This window comes from Fukomys damarensis, unplaced genomic scaffold (assembly GCF_012274545.1).
Source record: "Fukomys damarensis isolate Sample0158 unplaced genomic scaffold, DMR_v1.0_HiC HiC_scaffold_9, whole genome shotgun sequence".
NCBI classification, from domain to species: domain Eukaryota; kingdom Metazoa; phylum Chordata; class Mammalia; order Rodentia; family Bathyergidae; genus Fukomys; species Fukomys damarensis.
In genome coordinates, this window is record NW_022900921.1 from 7514275 (window position 1) to 7536809 (window position 22535).

The window sequence follows — 22535 nt, forward strand, 5'->3', positions numbered from 1 at the left end:
TGTTCTCTCTTTCTCTCTCTTTCTCTCTCTCTCTCTCTCTCTCTCTCTCTCTCTCCCTCCCCCCCCCATCAGGTACCTTGTCTTCACCATTCCTTATACCTGGAATACCCCTGTTTGCACGAGTAACTCTTCCAAACACCCTCACCCTCTACTGAGTCCCTCTACTGTGTGATTCCTGCTTATCTTTCAGATTTGGAGCAGGCCCTTTATCTTGGAAGCCTTTTTTGAGGTCCCCAAAGGCTAGGGGTTAGGCTGACCAGCCTGAACCCTGAACTCATCCCTGCCACGGCACTTAGGCTGAATGACTAGTGTCTATTTAGTCGTCAGTCTCTCACTGTCCAGGTGATGGTACTGAAGGCTAGGGTCTTACCTGGTTCACCAGTGCATTCCCAGTGCCTCTCACAGCCTCTCACCAATTTGAAGTGGTGGATGAATGAGCTAAGGCATGGATGGGCAAAGAAAAGAAGAGACGTCTTTTCTCAGAGATGAGAGAGGGAGACATCAAACACCACCAAGGACTTTTATATTCGTATCTCCATGGACCCCAATGCAGTAAGGCTTCCTTAACTGGCATTAGCAGGAGGCTGTGTGCTATAAGAGAAAGGATTTCCCAGAAGCTGAGGTTGCCCCTGTGCCGGAAGAGATTTCCTCCATCCCTGTAGTTGGAGAAGCTGATGTATCACCCACATGTAAAGCTCAATCTCTGAGGCCAGAGTGGCAGAGCTCAGATCTCAACTTTGCCTTATTCTGGTCTTGAGTCTCACTTTCCCAGTTGATAACCTGCTTCTTGGAACAAAAGGAGTTAATGCAGGGAAACATCCTTCAGAAGTGTCTGGCATTCAATAAGTTCTCAAATGTAGGCTCCTAATTATCACTATCAGAAATTATCCTGTACACCACTGCTTTCCTCCCTACCATATCTCACACGCTATCCAGCCTACTCAGAATCAACCTCTGTGGATTGGTGTATGATGAGGCCAGGACATTACCGGTTGTGATCCTGCTTTGGAATGCACTGTTTCTCCCCTTCTCTTTACCCTACCTGACAATGCCTCCTCCACCCCAATTCCTCATCTCATTTTTTCTCTCCTAGATAATTAACTTGCACAGCAGGTTAAAAATTGTACCTTAAATAAAACTCAAGACTCCAAAAGCATCTACATGTAGTGCTGGCCTTTTCTTAGGACAGAATCCAAGAACCCAGTCCTTTATCTACTTCCTGGCATTGAAAAAATGCACTGGAAGCTGCTAAAAGTTTGACCAGTAAATGACAAAGTATTATAGAATCAGGAAACTCTTTCCAGTCAATTAGACTAGAATGCAGGATGTTGGAGCCTGAAGGAATGTCAAAAGTCAAGCACTGTCTTACAGATGACAAAACTCCCATGAGAATATGGGGTTTGCTGAAGGTCACACAAGTAACTCTGTAATGATTAGGCCAAAAAGAGAATGCTCCAGGCCCTCTGTTACCTACTCTAGTGCTTTTTCTGCAGAACCATGTTCTCTTTTGATTCAGCATTTATTATGACAGACTCAAAGAAATTCCTGACAACCACTAATTATATTTCTCAACACAACTGCTTGCTGATTATCTTCCCCACAACCCTTAGTCCTACATAATCAGCTCTCTCTCTCTCTCTCTCTCTCTCTCTCTCTCTCTCTATCTCTTCCTCCCTTCCTACCTCCCTCTCCCTCTCTCTCCCTCATGCCTTGGGTTTAGCAGAAATGAGGAGATACAAAGATCAAATGGTCAGCAACTCTGGGAGGCAAGGAAATCTGGGCCAGACTACCTCCAAGCCATGTACTTTTAGGGAATAGGGGGACAAAAGCCTCAAAGAATGAAACAGGTACATTAAAAGAAGGAAGATTTCCAGAAGGAAAAAAACAGGGAGATGATGTGAGAAGGGAAAAATTCTGGCACGCTATGTGTCTAAGGATTTCATCGTATCAGTCTGCTCATGTCCCTCCCACCCTCATCCTAGCTTTTCTTTGTCCATTTTTAAAATACTATCAAGAAACACCAGCTATGAGGACTCCAGAGGGCCAGCTGAAAGTGTGAAGCTAGGAAGGTGCCGTGAGGGAGTAGACATGGAGATTTATGCCCCATGATATAATATTTCATTTCAGCAAGGGGAAAGAAGAGATTCCCAAAAATACCTTAGAGAGCATATTACAATGCTTTAACAGGGTTTATGGTCTCTCCATATAAACTTACTCTGAAAGACAGATTGTGTATTTTGACAAATCTATATTTAACATAAGGAGGGTAATATACAACACTTGCTTCCGGGTAAAGAAATTCATATTTATGTAAATCTCGATCCTAGTGATTGCAATAGACATTTAAAAGCAGTGCCTTTTATGGGCTGTGAATGGAAAGTGTCTGCCACGGAGAAAGAGAAAACACTGTGAGTGGTGGAAGAGAAACAGCTACCTTAGAAGAAGGCTACACAGGACAAAACTATACAAGGTCCAGGGGACCCAGCAGACTCCCCCCGTTGCCCCGGCGCCTCTTCATCACCTACTGTGGATCACGGGGCCTTCTCATTGAGATGTGACATTCAATTATTTCTCAAATATTCATTTATTATCTGCAATGTTCCAGACACCCTGCTGGCTTTAGGGCACAAACACAATCCCTGTTTTCTGGAAATTTATATCGATACAGATAGCCACAGCTATACGCGCACAAACCAAGAGAGTCACTGCGGATGATGCTGATAAAAGCATGGGGGCAAGGACAGGTGCGGGAACAGAGACGGACGGGGCTGAGGAAAAAGGGCCTGTCTGAGGAAGTGAGGCTGGAGCAAGACCTTTACACATAGACCAGGGCACAGCACTGCACAACAGGTGCAAGGAAACAGCCGGCGCACAACCTCTCAGGCGGCCCAAGCGTGGACCCCTGAGCGTCACGGTGAATGCCAGCTTGGGCGGAGAAAGAAGCAGGGAGAAGAATGTCAGGGCGGAAGAGGTCAGTTGTTCAGGGTTAGATGTGTGCAGAATTCGCCCAGGTGTACCTACGATGGGAAATCTCACAACCACAAGAAGCCTCATCTCAGGAAGTGAAACACTGTTTTGGTTTTCTGTTTTAATCACTAAGGTGATCACTGGATTCTGAGCAGAGAATGGATCCCATTGCTCAAAACCAATGCCATGAAGTTGAGGGCTGTGCGTACACCTTCAAGTACTGGAAGGAGGGAGTGGAATAAAGCAGATATTCCATTAGGTTCCGACTTCAAAGAGCACTCAGTCAGCGGGCCAGGCACCGGAGAAGGTAGTCGGTGACCAGCAGCTAGAAGTATGCAAGCAGATGGTAGTGGTTACTGCCAGGCTTACTGTAAATGGAATGTCCAGTCTCAATGGGGATCAAGCTGTTGCTTGGGTGGTTCAGTTGGAATTCCTATTATCTCTAGGGAATAACTAAGACAGCTGCAACTCAAGACTGTTTGAGTACTAGTGATCAGTTGTGTTCTTTAGTGGGCAGGACCCAAGTGATTTTCAGTTCCATGCTAAAAGGACTAACCAAAAAGTGTTCTAGGGCAAGCACATTAGGCAAAATCCACATTAAATTTGTCCAGAATTCTTCAGTCTTTTATGCTGTAAGAGCAAAGTATGAAACTCCAAGACTGGGACAAGGTTTGCACCATTTCCCAAATTTAAGTGATCATAAAAGACTTCTCGCTTCTAAAGATCACCCTGTGAGACTTGTGTTTCATGGGACACATTGTGGAGACCCAAAAGTTGCATGGGCCCAGAAAGCAGCCCATTCGGCATAGAGAACAAGGGCTGAAGAGCACTACATTTATCATCTTAAAAAAAATAATACCTGGTAATATCCAAGTACCACATGTGACAAGGAATAAACAGGCTCATATCAGTGAAAGGCCCACAAAGACCCTACAGTACTCTCTCTGTGAGGAGGATGACTCGCTGTCCTCACTATTCCTATGGAAAGCGTCATTTTCTGGCATTGGGAACGGCCTTTGCACTGGTCCCCTTGCTGAGACAAACACCATGAACTTTCCCTCCTGTATGGTAGCCAAATGAAGGTTAGGAACTGACTAGCCTAGGGTTCCATGCTTTGCTTTGGTTATTAGCACGATGTTCTAAATGGCAATGTAATCAATGAAAAAAGCAAGAATAGGCAACTGCACTGGGATCCTACAAAATGATCCTGTCGAGATGCTCACACGGCCAAGTTATAACTGTGGCTGGTACGTTGGGAGACCAGAAAATCAGTGACCAGGACATATGCACACAAGATGAGGGTCAGCAGAGAAATTGACACCAAGAGCTGAGGGCTAACCTGGGAAAATCTTCTTAAACATATATCAGACACCTTTCTCTAGCACTCTCTCTTTAAATTTTGCCTTGTGCTCCACCCCACAAAATCACAATTTCCATTCTTTTGGGCTGCACATGGGTCATTCTCTAAAAAGTGGATGCACATGGAGGCCAGACTTTTAAGTGAAATTAATAGCACCTACATGTGTAAATACCAAATAGTTTCTCTGGTGTGAAAAGATAAAAGTATAAATAAGAACCAAAATGTATAATTGATACTGTAATGGGAAGAAACGTGCTAAAGGAGTAGGGGAAGTGGGAGGGATAGGAGAAAGGGAAGAAGGGAAAAGAAAAAATTGGAGAAAAAGAAAAATATGGAAACAAAGTAGATAGGTAGGGTGGAGGAGGTGAAGGGAGGACAGGGGGATGGAAAGAAAATAAGAACAAAGATACGTTATGTAAAGGTACAAGATCCCAATGATGAATGTAACTGTACTGTATACCTAAAATGTACCAATAAAATTAAAGGAAAAAAAAAAGGATTGCTGCTGACAGGCTTACAATAAATGGAATGTCCAGTTTCGATGGGAGTTGGGTAGTTACTTGGGTGGTTCAGTTGGAATCCCTATTATCTCTAGGGAATAACTGAGAGGGCTGTGACTCAGACTATTCAGGTACTAGCGATCAATTGTGTTCTTTAGTGGGCACCACCTTCTAGCTCAGATTTATCCTGGCTGTGCTATTTGAATGAGTCCATTAACTTTCTGATCCTCAGCTTTCCCTTTAAAAAATGACCCATATTCTGAACAGGGTCATTACAGAGACAAAGTGAAATAATATGTGAAAATGTTTTGTATACCTGGTTACTGTAACTAATACGCTCAATAATGACATCTGGTATGTAGCAAGCCCTGATAAACTTCAAATTTAGATAGAGAGATGGGAATATGGACAGACGAATGTATGAGTAGGGTGGATGGCTGGATGGCTGGATGGACAGATGGACAAACTGGGGAGTCGGATGGGTAGATAACTACAGAATTGATAACACATGGGCGATAGGTTGGATGATAGTCTAGTGGGTGAATGTGTTTGTAAGTCACCTAGCAGTTTGGTTACAGCACCTTCTGTCCATTAATCCTTGTCTTCTTCTCTTCTAGTCTGTTCCCAGTTCTCCAAAGGAGTCTACGCCATCTTTGGGTTTTACGAACGAAGGACTGTCAACATGCTGACCTCCTTCTGCGGAGCTCTCCACGTATGCTTCATCACACCAAGCTTTCCGGTAGACACTTCCAACCAGTTTGTCCTTCAGCTGCGCCCTGAACTACAGGATGCCCTCATCAGCATCATTGATCACTACAAGTGGCAGAAATTTGTCTACATTTATGATGCTGACCGGGGTAAGCCAAGGACTAGTGGAGACTGTTAAAGGATGGAGACACATTCATCACCAAAAAGAAGAATCAAGCCTCAGTGCCTCCTTGAAAAGCATGGGGGAATGATCCAAAACGCTCAGTTTCTGAGGACTGATTCCTTAGTAGCTAATCTCTAATGCATAGTGTAGAAATAGACCCTTTGAAAGAATAATCCTCTTAATGTACCATGTCACTCTGCAGCTCACAGAGCTCCTACCCCTCCTGAGTCCAAAGGCCTCAGTTAAACAGGTCCTGCCTGGTGACATGGTTGTTAGCAGTATAGACAGCCTGGATCTGAATCCTACATTCTCTCCTCTTCAACTGTGTCTTTGGGCCAACTCTTTATCCCTTAGCTTCCCCACTATGTCATGAGGATAAAATCCACGAGGTCTTGATTTCCTCCTCTCTAGAAGGAAGACAAAAACAGTCTCTACTTCACAGACGTATTGTGAAGATTAAATGAGATAATGTCTAGGAAGGGCATGCTCAGTGCTGACACTGTAGTTAACGCTCACCACTCTTGATATTCATTAGCTGCTATCATCACCACCATCATCGCTGTCATCACCGTCATAATTGTCACCATCATTCCTCTCCTTCATAACTCTGCCTTCTTTAATTTCACAACACATTTTCCAAACGTTTCCTGTACTTTTTTTCATTCTGTATCTCTTGCCTCATGCTATCCTCATTTAATGCAATGTGCTTCCTTTCTCAAGCCTACCTAGAGAAATCCTTCCCCTGTTTGGCACTGGTTAAATACCACTTTCACTACAGCCTGATCCTCTAGATGGGAACTCTGGGGTTTCATTGTCCTGGCTCCTATGGCATTTGTTTGTGTGACCCACCTTCCCCTTGTACACTAGTTTTAGAGGGGAAGGAGCCATCAGAGACACTGTAAGCATCCATTTCTTTGATTTTCCCTACCCTCTCCCTATTTTGATGATTTCCCTTCTCAGAAAGCAGCCATCATAGTGGGGGTGGGCGTCACCCAGAGATGGTCTCTTTCAGCTTTATGGCATAACAAAGCTTCAGGCTAGAAATAGCAAAGCCAGAAAAAAAATGTAACTTTGCCCACGGACATCATTAGAAGAACCCACTCTCTCAAAAGGGCATCAGATACCTCAGAGCTCTGCGCTCTATCATCTGCTAGGTGTGTGACTTTTAACTAGGGGTGACATCTCTCTGAGCTGCCATTTCTACTTCTATAAAATAAGAATGACAATCGTAACTATGACCAAATTAAAGAGAGGAAAGCCACAGAATAGTGTCAGGTATATAGTACAGTTGTATTGAATGTGAGGCTCAGACCTATCAAACAATATGCACTGAAAATGACATAAAATAAGGAAGCATAACATGATTAGTCTACAGAGGATTCCTGAGACCAGACACCACACTGGTCACTATAGAAGGGATTGGCAGTATTACTGGGAATTGAAAATGCTAAACATAAAAATTAATAATGCAAAAGCCAGTTAGGCAACCGTGGCAGGTAGAATGATACCCTCCCCTAACGTATCCAGTTTCTAATCCCTGGAACCTGAAATGAGTTTGTTATGTGCCAAAGGGGAATGAAGACTATACATCAAATTAATGTTGTTAATTAGCTGACTTTTAAATAGGAAGAGTGTCCCAGATTACTTGGGTGGACACAATGTAATCACAGAGGTCCTTAGCTGCAAAGGAAAGAGGCCAGAGAGTCAAGGTCAGAATTATGAGCGAAAGGTTTGAGAAGCATTTTGGGCTATGAGGATGAAAGGGACATAAATCAAGGATGCACGCAGCTTCAGCAAGTTGGAAAGGCAACAAAATTCATTCCCTGCTAGAATCTCCAGAAAGCAACATGCCCCTGCCAACACCTGGCTTTTAATCCAGGAAGACCTAGCTCAAATGGCTGACCCCCAAAAGTATACAATAATAAATTCTGTCATGTTAAACTACTAAGATGGTGGTAATGTATAATGGCTGCCACAAGAAGCTAATATGTCTAAGGCTCAAAGATAAAACAAAGCAGGGCAGAGTAATGGGCTAAAACCCTCAGAAGGGGCAGACCCCACCATGTACCAGACACTCACATTTAATCCTCATACTGACATAGGGACGTGGAAATTATTTACACTACCACTTTACAACTGAAGAAATTAAAGTTTGGAGGACAAATGTACCTATCAAAGTAGTTTGGCCAGAAGGTAAATTTGACCTTCACATTAGGCTGAGACACCTCGTTCTTCTGTTTGCCACACCCTGGGAACAGAAGCGCAGTGAAAGCCCAGGGCCTGCACTGAGGAAGTTCAGACTTGCACAGTGAGAGAAAGCTCTAGCCAAGGTGGGTGGGGGAACAAGGCTGGGATAGACGGAGTGGGTGCTGGTGGAAGGGGTCAGTACCTTCGGGTGCTAACGGTCTGCCATCTGTCTGTCCTCATCTGGCCACCAGGTTTGTCCGTCCTGCAGAAAGTCCTGGACACAGCTGCAGAAAAGAACTGGCAAGTGACGGCAGTCAACATTTTGACAACCACGGAGGAAGGATACCGGATGCTCTTTCAGGACCTGGAGAAGAAAAAGGAGCGGCTGGTGGTGGTGGACTGTGAATCAGAACGCCTCAACGCCATCTTGGGCCAGGTAGCAAAGGCCAAGAAGGGCTCAGGGTGGGTGCGGGAGGTAATTTGGGGCAGGGTGGCACATTTTTGCCATGGTGGTTATGAGAGGGTCATGAAGAGGATCCTTCGATGAAGCTGGATGCCTTCCAGCTCACATTCTGTTATTCATGAAATTTAACTCTGCCATTTGACGAAGGAGCACAACCAACAGGAGTCTTGATAGGGGGCTCAAACAGGTTCTCAGACCACCTGACCAACGCCTCACCTCCAGGGTTTCTCTTTACTGATAAAAAAATAACTGACATTGCACTTTAGAGCTCGTGAAGGGCTCTCGCATCAGGAACACCAGCTGCAGAACCAGATTCCTGTGTGCAGCCCCGGGCTCTGCTGCTCACTGATGCAGCATTTGGCATCTCATCCCTTTGGCCCACTGACCTGTTTTAAGAGCCTGGGGAAGCTGTAGCCACCTACCTTTCTACTGTTTCCTTGCCTCTGAGGAGTCCACTGCGCGTGCACTACGAACAGGCACTGTACTCCGGCTGGTTTTTAGCAGCAATCTCTAAACTGTAGCACCTCCCATCTCAGACCTACAGCATGTGCTTGGCGTAGAGTAGTGGGCCTTTGTTTAGACCACTAGCCTTTTAAAACTGCATTTGTGTTCAGATAATTTAGCAAGGAAGAAGATACATAATCCTTTTTTAACAGTGCCATCTAATAAAAGATGGTGTTTTAGGCAATTGACAATATGACAGAGCTTGTTAATGGCCCTCACACCTCCTGGGGCCCCCACAGCGGACCTCTACACCAGCTCAGCAATCACTCAGAAGAAGCCTCAGCCACACAACAGGGGGAGACTGTGAAAGTCAGTGGATTCTTTAAGGCATTAACTCTGTGTGTATTGCTGTGTAAAGTATGCATTTGGCTTTTGCTCTTGAAAAAGGAAGCCAGCAAAAAATTATTTCTGTTAAGATAGAAGCCTTCTGGGCTGGAAACAGGGCTTTGAACTCTAGTGTTGAAGGGAGGTATATGGGACAGTGGTTAAGATCAGAGACTCTGGAACCAAACTGGCTGGGGTTCAAATCCCAGGTGAGTACTTAAAAGATTTGTGACATGGGCTAGGATTTTTATCTTTCTATATCTCAGGCTCTGGCTCCGTGAAATGGGAATGATAACAAGAGTAACACCTTTAGGAGGCTCCTGTGAGGACTAAAGGATCAGCACACATAAAGTACTTGCAGGGGAACCTGCCCACAGTCCGTGATGTATGTAAACATCTGCCTATTTTTGCTGTTGACGGTGCCTGCCCACACTGGCTTCCAGAATCACTTCACTCTGAGGGCATAAATGAGTTCACCTGCCAACAGAGCATGAAGGTCCCTGCTCCACACAACTGGTAGAAAGATAAGATGAGACAGCAGATAAAGAATGAGACAAATGGCACTGCGGTGCTTCTGATAGAGTCATAACTCGCCCTGGATTGTTCATGCTACTGTTTTTCAGCATTTACACCACACCAGCCGATATTCCAAGGCTAATCCCATTTATGCTCACATCAACTCTATAAAACAGGTTTGATCGATTTCTCTATTAAATATGAAGAAAAGAAGGACTATGTTACCTGAGTTTTGAGTGATAACACACAAGAAAAGCAGAAAGTCATATCAACCCGGCCCTGGCCATAGAGTTCAAACTCTTAAAAATACAACTTTTCTGTCTCTGTGTCTGCAGCTCCCTCCCCTGAAGTTTACTTGCATGTTTCTATCTCCAACACCCAATTAGAATATAAGCTCTATGAAAAGAGTGATTTTAGTTCTATTTTCTTACCGAGTATGTCAACAGCGCTCTGAACAGTGCATGGATCCAAGTAAGTATTCAATAGATAGTACTGGAATGAGCTGAAAGAATAAAGACTCAATGAAGACTAAGAAAAAAAATCTCAAATGTGAGACAAATCTGAACTTCTACCAGTATCTTCAGGCTAAATAAGGGACTGCAAGCTGCAGGGATGGCTTGTAAGCTGGGGGGCCAGAGGTCAAGAGCTGGGGTTCACAAGGTGGCTCAGTAAGCCAAGAGGAATATGCTAGGCGTCCAGTAGAGATGGGATCAACAGATGAACACACAATCGTGAATATTCTTGGGAACTAGTCTAAAGAGTTTGGGATTCTTTTGCAGACAGTGGGAAGTCAGTGGAGGCTGATGAATAAGGAATATGGTTGTTAGAATGTTACATTCTGTCAATATATAAGATTCCACGTTATACAATACAGTCACTAAGTACAGAATGAATTAAAGTGAGAGTAGAGCAAGACGTCTTGGGACAATCCATCATACTGCCATGTTTTACTGTGTTCATGGTGCTGAAAGCTTATTCATTTATCCATACATTTACCATCTGGTTCCCTACTAAAATGGCAACGCAGCTCATTGAGATCACGGGAATCTTGCTTCCCTTTTCACTGATGTGTCACCAGCACACGACACAGTGCCTGGTAAATCATCTAAGTTCAATAAACATTTCTTGAGAAGATTAATAAATCACAGAATGTTTTAGAGAGAAGGTGAGCATAGAATTTAGCTATAAAGGATAAAGATAATCAGGGAGAATAGGGGGACCATTGAGTCACAAAAATCGTGAATGAAGGTAATCCAAAGGAAGTGAAATTTGACTTACTGGGGTCAAGATTATCCCCACGTGAAACTGCACATTACACTTATAATGCGTTTCTTGGTTTGTAAGCTGTGTGCATTTATCAACTTTCTTGTCTGTTATGGACCTCCTCTTGATAAAGTGTAACCTCCAGGTGGGCAGCACCGTGTAGCTGCACTCGTCACTGTAGGCAGCAAAGCTCTGCAAACATAGTAAATGTTCAGTACATATTTGCAAAATGAAGTTGGCAGAGGAGGAAACATAAGCCAATGGATAGATAGGTGAGTGGATGGAGGTGAAGGTTGGTATTAGGCTGAATGACACAAAATTGGTATTTATTTATCAGTTAAAAGGCAGAAGTTTAATGACTTTTTTCCATGTTTCAACCTGTACTCTCATCTTACAGGAAACACATTTCTCTGTGGCCTGAATGTGGTGGGGTTTGAAAAATTGTTTACTTGCCATTTTGTGTACGTTAGAAGCTAAATGGGTTTTTGATAAAGGCATCTCATTGTTGAAAAGGCAGCAAACCATTTGACAAGAAGATGAAAAAGTAATGAAGAATTATTAATAAAACTATCATTCCAATAGTATTTGAGCTGCATGGCCTGGAATTCCACAGTCTAGCCACTGGTTCAGAGCACTCACTGTGTGTGCTTGCATTTAAATATTCCCCACATTAAAAAAAAATACGGGAGCTGGTATACCCATACATCCAATTAAGTAGATGTCTGAATGTGGATTTTAATAACCTTGAAAATTTATTCAGTTAAGAAAGAAGCCCGAGGGCTTCTCGTGTGTTTTACATCTCCTTGCAACAGTGCAGGGAGAGAGGTACCAAGCAAGGTATACTAACCCCAATTTGATGTTTAAAAAAAAGTGAGAGAAAGAAATAGATCAAGTTAGTCTCCAGGCCACAGCTACGGAAACAAGGTTTGCCATCATTATTATTTCTTGCTGCATGGTTTGTCTGGCTTCCCAAGCAAACCTCTGTGTAGTTCTTTGCAAAAACAGTTTTCCCTCATGCAATGGCTAAAGACAGTCTGCATGCAAAATGGAAAGGTATTTGGGGGATCCAGGCTCTTAATGCTTAACACTAATCAGGCATCATACGAAGTTTCAGTCAGGCCCCTGTCCTGACGCTGCTGCCAGACCACTGTGAAGCCTGAGCGAACCATTCCCTTCTTTGCTCTGCAGCTTTCCAGCTGTCTAGGGAGGGGCTGGACAAGATGATCCTAACATTCCCTTCCAGCTTCCAAGTTGAATGATCTATTCATGTTGGGGTACCAACCAAACTGGCTTTGCAGAAAAGCACAAAATTCGGGGGGGGGGACCAGTAACATCTGTATGTGGCTCACGCATGGAGTTGAAAGTTAAGACCATGGGTGACATCATCCTCTACTTACCCGTGCGACCATCCTAGCAGCAAACACTAGGATGACTTTGGCAGGGGGTTCCACGCCCCAGAGGATTCCTGCTTCACCTCGGGAAGAGTCTCCAGGAGCATGGGAGGCTTATGAAAAGAGTTCAGCGAGCATTCAGCTGGATTCTCGGGGTCCCAACAGCATCACTCTACCCCTGAAATCAGACAAAAGGGGTCGCAGATCAGGCGTTTGCCACTTAATTCCCAGGCAACTTTGAGGGGCTTCCTTAACCTCACTGTGACCATGCTGATTCTGCAGAATACAGATACCTGACAATGGCACCGCCCATGCGTGGTTGGAAAATTGTAGTCTGTATACTTGGGCGAGGGAAGAGCACAGTATAACCCTCAACACCAGTTAACTTATTGACTTATTATTGCTGTTGTGGTGGTCGCTTTCACTGTTCGCATTACTGATGAGTCCCCTCCCACTGTGTTTTGTAGATTATAAAGCTGGAGAAGAACGGCATTGGCTACCACTACATCCTTGCCAACCTGGTGAGTACGGCATTACAAGTGATCAGCCCTCTCCATACTTGGGCTCCTACCTCTGTTCCGGGGGACCCTGCCTCGTGTGCACTCTGTGGGTGGAGACAGAAATCCAGAGCTGCAATACTAAGTCTTAGTAGTGTCGTTCATGCTTCCCCTTCCATATCCCACTTTCAAACCACAATGCACGGATCATGAATCATCCTAGGAGACAGCACGCTGGGGGCCAGGGCTTCATCAGCCTTCACAGTTCCCTCTCTATTCAGCTGCACCCCAGGGCAAGAAAGACCAAATCGCTGCATCTTTGTGTGGATGCAAGATACCACGATCCCTGTTTCCGGCCTTGTATTTCAAACTCAGCGACAGCTTTGCTATCCATAAACACAAACATTCAAATCACAACTGTACTAATAATGGGATGTCTTTAGCCAGGAACACTCTACCAGCATGTGTAATATTACGTCAATTTCATTTTTATTCATTGTTCTATATATCCAGCATAGACAAGCCTTTTAAAAAGTTGTTTTCATTTTAACGTATGGCTGTTCTTTTTATGAAGTGCGATTATTTTCCACATCACGGAGAGGAGCCTGTTCATCCAATCGTCTTTTATGCATATTGTTTTACCTAGCAGCCCAAACGTGCCGTTATGAATTTCCTGTTGTGATTTCTATCAAGTCTATTTTTGCCTTGTCATGGATTGCACATCTATTTTTTATACCGAAGTTTGATTCTTCTAGCTCATCTTCCTAAAATCAGATGTAATTTTATGTTATACTTATTCCTCTTTGAGAGGCTTCATTGAGATGTAATTCACATACCATACAACCACCCCCTTGGAGTATACAACTCAGTGGTCTTGGATATAGTCTCAAAGTTATGAAACCATCACCCAATCTTGTTCTGAAATTTTTTGTAGTCATTGCCTATTACCCTCCAAGCCTCCACAGCCCTAGGGAGCCATTGATCTGCATTCTAGCTCTGTGTTTCCCTGTTGTGTTGCCAAATAATGTTCCGTTGTACAGCTAGGCCACATTTTGCTTGCTTATCAAGCAGCTGACAGACATTGGGTTGCTCTCACTTGGTGGCCAGAATTCATCACGGCGCTGGCTTGAGACTACACCTAGCAGTGGAATTCCTGTCATGCGCTGAACATCCAACATTTGGAGGAACGCAAGTTATCTTCCAAAGTGGCTACAGCTTTCACCAAAGTTTAATTCATAACAAATTTTGCCATGGGTCAATTTACCAGAAGGGTAGCTTTTTCTACAGTGTTTATCACTCGGGTCTGTCTTTTTAATTTTCCATGTTTCCATTAAGATGAGACTCTTCACTTTTCATCTACAATAAATTTCTGGTTTTAACTTCATTGAACTGAGCATATAACCGTGTTTGGTTTTAGCCATGTTGTTTGGTGCTATTTCTATGAGCAATGTTATTAATTGAACAAAAGACTGCTATTTGGTACTTATTTTGGAGAAAAAGTCATTAGTCAAATTAAAGCACAAGTACATGGATCTAAAAGTGGAACTCAAGCATCCTGCCTAATACTTAAATTCTGCCCTTCCTTCTGGCCTGCTCTTAGCCTTAGACTGGCTCTTTCCTTACTCTTCTCTTCCCTTCAAATCTTCCTTGCTTTGGCTGCTTACGTATTTCAGGGTCAAGACTGCAAATAAGAAGGGTTAATCAGGATAGGTTAATTTAGACCCAGATGTTAATGGCTGAAATACATAATCTTACTCAGACATATTTGCATTTTAAATGAGCACTAGCTCTTCAGAGTCTTTTGCAGAGCCAAAGATCTCACCTCCAAAAGATTACTTGGAAAAATTATTTTTTTTTTTTACTAAGGAGTGAGGAAAGCCCTTGACATTCCTCAAACCCCACGTCTTTGGTGCTAGCAGGCACTTTGGAAGGCAACATCATCCAACCCTCATCTGCTTATAGGTAAACAGAACAGGCAAGGGGGCGGGACTTAGCCAGGGACACACAGCCAGGAAGCAGGGGAGCTGAGCCCAACATCCGGGGTTAGCAGCGGCCTCTACTGCCTTTCCCACTATTGCAGGACGGGTCTTAGGAGACCAGCGGGTGCCCACTTCCCAGGAAGACACAGAACAAGGAGAGAGGGATACATAATTACCTCTTTGGGGCTTAGATGGAAATCACACATCCCTGGCCTCAGAGCCACTGAAGACCCCAGGTGATCACACTTCAGCCTCCATCTGTTACCCAGTGACCCCTAAGTCACATTATTCCGGAGTCAGCCCCTTGGGTGGCTCCATCCTTCTGATCTGCATTTTTCTTCTTCTGACCTAACCAGTTCTCAAATCCTTACAACTGTCAGCTAATAGGATGCAAATTGCACAGACCTTCCAAATACAAAAGCCTTGCATGTTCCGATAGTTTAGTTGATAATTAGACTTCAAATTACTAATTAATCCACTTTGAAACATAGTCAGATATGTGGTTTGTGTTTTCTTCCCCCTTTAGAGGAATAACACAATTTATAAGATGATAATTTTTAGAAATTCAGCCACATAATTAGCCTGCTGCTGCATGGAACTGACCCTTTCCCTCAGAGTGTTTGTGATTAGGTTGTAATTACAGAGTTAGGAGAGCGGAAGCCTCTGGGAAGAAGGGGCTACATTTTTATTTTGTGGGCCTTTCTGTCCCTGTCGGAATGCCCGAGTTTCAAGGTAACGCGCAGTATTTTTCTTGCGGGTCACACAGTAGGGTGTCTGGGGGTTCAGACGGCCACCACTGGAGGGCTGCCAGAAGGAGGTGGTTCACGAAGGGTCTGCACAGTCTGCATTTCATCACTAGGACAAAATCCATGACATACACAACTTGGAGGCAGAAAGCTCTGTTTTGTCTCACAGTTTCAGACTGGGGTGCATGGCTAGCTCACTCCGTCGCTCTTAAGCCTGCAGCCAGGGAGAAACACCAGGGCACAAAGGTGTGGTGGAAGGAAAGGTGCTTGCTTTGTGGCAGCAGCAGCCAGGAACCAGAGAGAAAGAGCCACAGACGGAGAGGAAGGAAGTCGTGTCAAGATATACCCTTAAACGTATATATAAAGATATATACTCAGTGGCCTGTGTTCTTTCCCGGGGTCCCACCTCCACAGAAGCCCAGGAAGCTTGAACCCATCCGTGGCTTACCCCACTGATGAGGTCAGTGCCCCCTCATCCAGTCACCTCTCCGGACTCCACCTCTCAACACTGCTGCACAGGGGATCAAGTTTTGGACACAAGTGTGGGGGATACTTCATACATGGATTGTAACAGAGCCAAACAGACAAATAAAAACAACCCTGCTTTATGTTCAGACACTACCTTAGCGGGCTCTGCGCTGATGGCCACGCTCCAGCTCTCCGTTGCCTGCCTCATCTCTCAGTTGGAAATACTATTTCCTTTCCTGTGGGCTGATGCTAGCATAAAGGAAGGACCAAAGACGTAATCAAATGCCATTATGATGTGAAAACTTCTAAGTGTTCAACCCAGGTGGAGTCCTGTGTCTGTGAATCCTTCTGTCCGTATGTACTCGTATATGGTTTGTATACAAAGACATGCATATATATGCGTTCACCTAGGTATCCATATTTTACACATATTTGATTGATCAGACATCTACACATATTTCTACATCATTGCTATGTCCACAAAGTGAACATGTGCCATGAAGAAATTCGAGAGCTATGCCACCGATTATATTTTTCGAAATGTAATTTTTTTGTTTTTTGTTTTTTGTTTTCTGGTAGCAGGGATTGAACTCAGAACCTTGCTCTTGTGAGTCAGGCTTGGTGCCACTGAGCTATACCCCGGCCCCTGAGATATATTTCTTAGGCCACACAATTCGCCTATTTAAAGTACACAGCTCAGCGGCTCTTCCTATGTTTGCAGGATTGTGTGACCATGGTTACAATTTTATTTTTCTTTTATTGAGTTTATTGGTACATTGTAGGTATACAGTACAATTACGTTCATTATTGGGATCTTGTACCTTTACGTGACAGGTCTTGGTTCTCACTTTTTCCCCTTGTCCATGCCCTCCCTTCACCCCTTCCTCTCCTCCCCATTTACAAACACTTTATTTCCATTTTTTTCATTTTCTCATATTTCTTTCTTTTCCCATGTTACCTTTCCCCTACTCTTCCCATTTCCCCTACACCTTTAGCCCTTTTCTTCCTATTCCACATGGTCAATTATATTCATTAGGATCTTATATACTATTATAGTTTTTCACACCAGAGAAACTATTCGGTATTTATACATGTGTGACTTACTTTTTTCACTTAGGAGTATATCCTCAATATGTATCCATTTTCCTATGAATGAATATAATTTCTCATTCTTTATAGCTGAGTAGTATTCCATTTTATAGAAAAACCACAACTTCTTTATCCAGTTTCCAACTGATGGGCAAATGGGCTGCTTCCAAGTTTTAGCTGTTACAAACTGTGCTGCTGTAAACATTGGCGCACATATATCACTGTGGTATGATTCTTTCACTTCTTTTGGAAAGATACCCAGCAGAGGGATGGCTGGGTCAAATGGAACCTCTCCAGTTCCAGCTCTTTGAGGCATTTCCATAATGATTTCCACAGTGGTTGCACCAGTCTGCACTCCCACCAACAATGGAGAAGGGTTCCTTTCTCCCCACAACCCCGCCAACATTTGTTATTGGTTGATTTCTTGATAGCAGCCATTCTTTCTGGGATGAGGTGGAATCTCAGTGTTGTTTTCATCTGCATCTCTCGAATGACCAGTGATGTGGAACATTTTTTCATATATTTACTTACTGCTTTTACTTCTTTGTCTGAGAAATGTCTGTTCATTTCAGATGCCCATTTTTTAATTGGGTCTTTATATTTAGGGGGGCTGATTGTTTTGAGTTCTTTATGTATTCTCGATAGTAGTCCTCTATCTGAGGAACAGCTGGTAAAAAGTTTTTCACACATTGTAGGTTGTCTTAGTTCTGTTGATGGTTTGTTTTGCAGTACAGAAGCTTTTTCATAAGATGAGATCCCAGTTGTTGATTCTTTCTGCTAGTTCCCATGCTACTGAGGATTTTTTCATTAAGTCTTTTCCTATGCCAGTGTCTTCAAGAGTTCTGCCTGACTTATCTTCCAGCAAGTTCAGTGTTTCTGTTTTAATGTTTAGATCCTTAATCCACTTGGATCTTAATTTAGTGCATGGTGAAAGATAAGGGTCTAATTTTAATCTGTAGCAGGTTGACTTCCAGTTTTTCCAACACCATTTATTAAAGAGGCTATCTTGCCTCCACTGAGGATGGTCAGCTCCTTTGTCGAAGATGACATAGCTGAGTACATCTGGATTTGTTTTTGTGTCTTCCAGTCTGTTTATGGTTACAATTTTAGAATATTTTTGTCTCATGGAAAAGAAACTGGACAACTACTAGGAGTCACTCCCCATTTTTCTATACACACACCTGTCTCCCCCTTCAACCTTCCAGCCCCAATCATTTTTGTACTTTCTCTCCCGATATAGTCATCCGTTCCAGACACATTTCCCCCTATTTAACACTAATTATATATTCTGACCCTCAGGGTAGCCTTTGAGGTCGGAAATACAAATTTCACTTTCCAGAGGAAGAAACGGAGGTTCAGACAGTGTGTGTGACTTTTCCAGAGCCACCATGTTCACAGAGTGATGGGGAAGAGCTTTCCCTCCAGGTCCAAAGAACCCCAAGGCCTATCTTCTTGTGACTGTGCCACGAGACTCCTGAGCATGGGACAGTGAGGGGGCAGGTGGGAGCCCTGGAGGTCTGTCACAAGGAGCGAGTTCAACCCTTACCTGCAATGGCAGTGATAGTCTAGAATCCGAAGTCAGGCTCCTGGACTCTTCTTCTAGCACACCTGGCCCAGCAGACGTTAATGGAATTTCACTACCATGATCATTTCTAGTGAGACAAAAGCTGACACAGAGATGATGGGTTCAGGAAATCCCAGGTATTCCTGGGGCACCTGGGGTCCAGGGCCGTCAAACATTTCCACTGTGCCCTTGCTGTACGACGGTAGAGGTGGAGGTTCTGGTACAGAACAAGGGTCCCTGACAGATCAGCCCTTGGAAGAAGCTGGTCTGCAGTCTCTGTGCTCCCTTCCGGAAGGCTAAGCTCACTCATTTCCTCCACACCCCTTTTGCTGCTGCTGTCCCAGTGCCACACAGGTTCAGGTTTCCCTCCCACAGACTGTGGTTAGGTAGGTGGCACAGCAGCCGTTGGAAGGTGGCTCTGGGGTCAGACAGACTTGGATTTGAATTTTGGTTTCATATCTTAGCTGTGATATTAATCCAGGTTCTTACATCATCTGAGCTTTCATTGTGTTATTTTTATTTTTAAAAGAATACCATTTATCTACCTCCTTGTGGATGCTGTAAGAATTAAGCAAGATTATATATGTACACACATACACACACATAAAGTGGTTATAGTAGTACAGGACCCCAGCTAGGCACTTAACAAACGCTGGTAACTACTACCATAACAAGCATTGTCATCATGGTCGTCGTCATCATTTTTGGTGGAGAAGGAAGACATCTAGGTCAAGGACCAGATACTACCTTTGAGGGCCCCCCACCCCGTCTCGGGGTAAATCTCGCCCACTCACTATGCGTTGCAATAGCCCAGGTATCTTTTACTCATGGTAATTGAGATTAGACAACTGACTCGCTAGCCTAAAAGATCTTCCTCCTTGTTTGTCTGGAAGGAGCTAGAGGAAGGATGATGTCTGCCTTGCTCCCCCTTCCCTTCTCAGTGCCTGGCAAATGGAGTTCCAGGTAACAAGTGTGACTTTCCAAGTCACTGGAAAAAGGAAAGAGTGGGCTGGCTTCTCGGGAAATAACGCTGCACTCTCCCATCAAACGCATTCATGGGCAAAATCCTTGTGGCTGTGCTAAAGGGAGCAGAGAGAGCAGGAACATCAGTTATGACGTGCAAATGAGTAGACAGATCAGAGATAAGCCTAGGAGGGCTTCTAATCTGCTACTCAGGAAAAGCCAGGGTCTCCTGTGCACCATACCTAAGGGAGGCCCACCTGCCTCTTCCTGTCTGAACAGCTCCCAGGGATGGGGAGCTCAGATCTCCTGAAAGGGCTCTGGAAGCTTCTGTCTCCCTGGAGCAGGGCGCAGCCTGTGCTCCTGTCACACAGCGTCCCTTCGCATCACTCTGCCTCCTGCGGAACACGTCTGCGGCCCTTCCACAAGGCAGCCTTTGAGCATTTGGAGATGATCACCCTGCTGGCTCTTCGCTCTTTCACCCCGAAAACCCTCCCATTCCCCAGGGCCTTCTCCCGGGATCTGGTTCTGACACGCACGCAAACAACCATCCAATGCAGACCTAGTGTGCCGGTTTGTCTGATACTGTGCGGGACTCCCGCAAGAAGCTAAGAAGTACAAGCCTTAACTTTTGTCCCGAAAGCAAAGCTGCCTTGTCTTCCAGCCAGATAAGAGCAAGTAAATGAAGCTCTGAACAAATGCAAGAGAAAAATCACAGCCCGCGACAGGCGCCCCAATGGCCGCCCGGCAGCGAGAGACCCGCAGAAGGTCACAGGGTCCGGAAGAGCTGGCACTACTTGTGCACATCCGCACTTTTGTGAACAAGGTGCCCTCCTCTGTTCTAAGACCCTGAGCGTCCGAGTCGAAAGTCCCCCTGAGCTCTTCTCACCAGCCCTCATTGTCCCAGTGGACAGTCGAGGCCAAGTGGCGGAAAGCGACATGTTTGAGATCACGCAGAACAGCAGGCCCGGTCTAGGATCTTCAGCATACACTCGCGGCGGACTTGTTACTACTTTTCCTTGGACTGCTTCCTTTCTGTTTATTTTCACAACGTGACGATACAGCGAGGTGTGAGTCCACAGTGCCTGTATGCAAGAGAAAGAAAAGCTCCGTCTTCTCCCTTGGCCATCTCGGAATTTCCCTTCATTGGTGGAACTCATCCCAGGTCGCCATCTCCCTCCACAACCACCCCCTCTTTCTCTCTGCTTTTACCTCACCCCTTCGAAGCAGTTAGAATGCGTGCATAGGATGAGGATCACCAGCACTGAAGTGGCCCGCAGCCCCTGGGGAAGGAACGGAGTCAGCGGAGAGGGAAAGAAACTGAATGCCAGAGACAGCTGGGTCCTGGGTGAGCCCGGCCTCCTGTCAGGCCAGGCCGTGTCTGTGTTACTTTGCACACTGAGCTCCTCGGCTTCTAACATCATCTGCTCTAGAGGCCTCTGGGAGTTTCTGTCTCCTCCAAGAAAGCTGAGTTTATAGTCTCGTGTTCTGACGGAGAAAGATGGTTTAAATGATTGAAAGGTTGTGTGGTCAAAGCTAGAATTTAGACTCAGATTTTTCCAACTGAAAATACTATGCTTGCTCTCCACTGGGCCGTGCTTCCCAGATCCAGAAAACCCTCACCACTCTCTGGCCTGGTATATAATCAAGTAAATCCCCAGAATGTATTATTTTCCTCCCAGACTTCCCTGAATCCAAACCCAGGCCTAGTCACTTACTAGTTACAAGTCCTTTCATCTCTCTCCCTTCGGTTTCCTCATTTGTATGCTACAATGCTAACGAGTACCCCACAGCATAAAGATGAGCTGATTTATCAAGTTTTAGAACAGCAAGAACAGCAAACCTATTTTTTTACAGAAAGTTTTGGATTACTGAAGATGTGGCAGAAGGTATTTTAAAAGAATAAGTTCATCAACAGAACCCAGTTTTCCTCTCTGCACTTCAGAGAGACCAAAAAACTTCTCAAAGGTGCATGTGCTCCTCTCACTCCCAATGAAGAGATCAGTTATTCCATTCATCCGAAGCACCCCTACACCTCCAGGCCATGCTGGGGCGGTAGGCTGTGAACCATTCCAGATGGCAGGACACTGGCTGCAACTGCTTTGCCACAGCACGCAACCACCTTGCTGTAAGCCATTTAGAGGCATTGAGGACACTTTCCACAGGTTGTTGGGGCGATGTTTCTTTGGCAGCATTCGGTCCTTTTACCACCTTTTTAAGAGAGAAAAGCAAATACTACAGTGGGAAAGAAATGGGGCCCCCAGAAACATGGAGTTTTAGATAAGTGATTACTACGTGCCAGGTGTGATCCTGTGAATGTGACCAATGACCCGTTCAATTCTCATTCCGGCCTGTGAGATGGGCACTGTCATAATCTTTATTTGGCAGCAAAGGATCCTGAGGTACAGAATGAGCCGTCATAGGGTGAGGAAGTGGGATCACAAAGATTCGAACCAAAGGCGATGTCACAGGTGACGCCTGTGGCATTAGGCCCTTTGTCACTCAACGCATACACACTTTTCATGCACAGAGTTCTTCTTCGCTCTCTCTGCTCACCACGGGCTCCTTTCCTTTCAGGCTTTATTGTTTCCCATTTGAAGCTTTCCTGGAGCCCCAGGGTCAGACTGAGTCCTCCATTTTGCTCTACAATTCCACATGTAAGATTGGTCTTTCTCGCTAGACCTTAAGTATCCTGAGAACAAGGACCAGATCCGTCTTATTCTCTTCTGAACCCCCGTATCTGCAATGTGCTTAGCAATATTAAGGACGAGTAGATGAATAAATGAATGATTAACTAGAATATACTGTCCCACCATTACCAGTAGCATTGAGATTTGCCAAATGTTTGGACTTTCATTCTTTTCTTTCTTTTTTTTTTTTTTTTTT

General features: G+C 44.5%; 1 protein-coding gene across 4 annotated transcripts in view; it reads left to right on the forward strand.

Annotated features, from left to right (window-relative positions):
* Positions 1–22535, forward strand: part of Gria1 (glutamate ionotropic receptor AMPA type subunit 1) — a 303361-nt gene that overhangs the window by 146769 nt on the left and 134057 nt on the right. For all 4 annotated transcript variants that reach the window (XM_033761584.1, XM_010639694.2, XM_010639693.2 and 1 more), the window contains exons 3-5: positions 5445–5684; positions 8137–8321; positions 12814–12867. In XM_033761584.1, coding sequence (XP_033617475.1) covers positions 5445–5684; positions 8137–8321; positions 12814–12867 — 479 coding nt within the window. The remainder of the gene's footprint in view (positions 1–5444; positions 5685–8136; positions 8322–12813; positions 12868–22535) is intronic.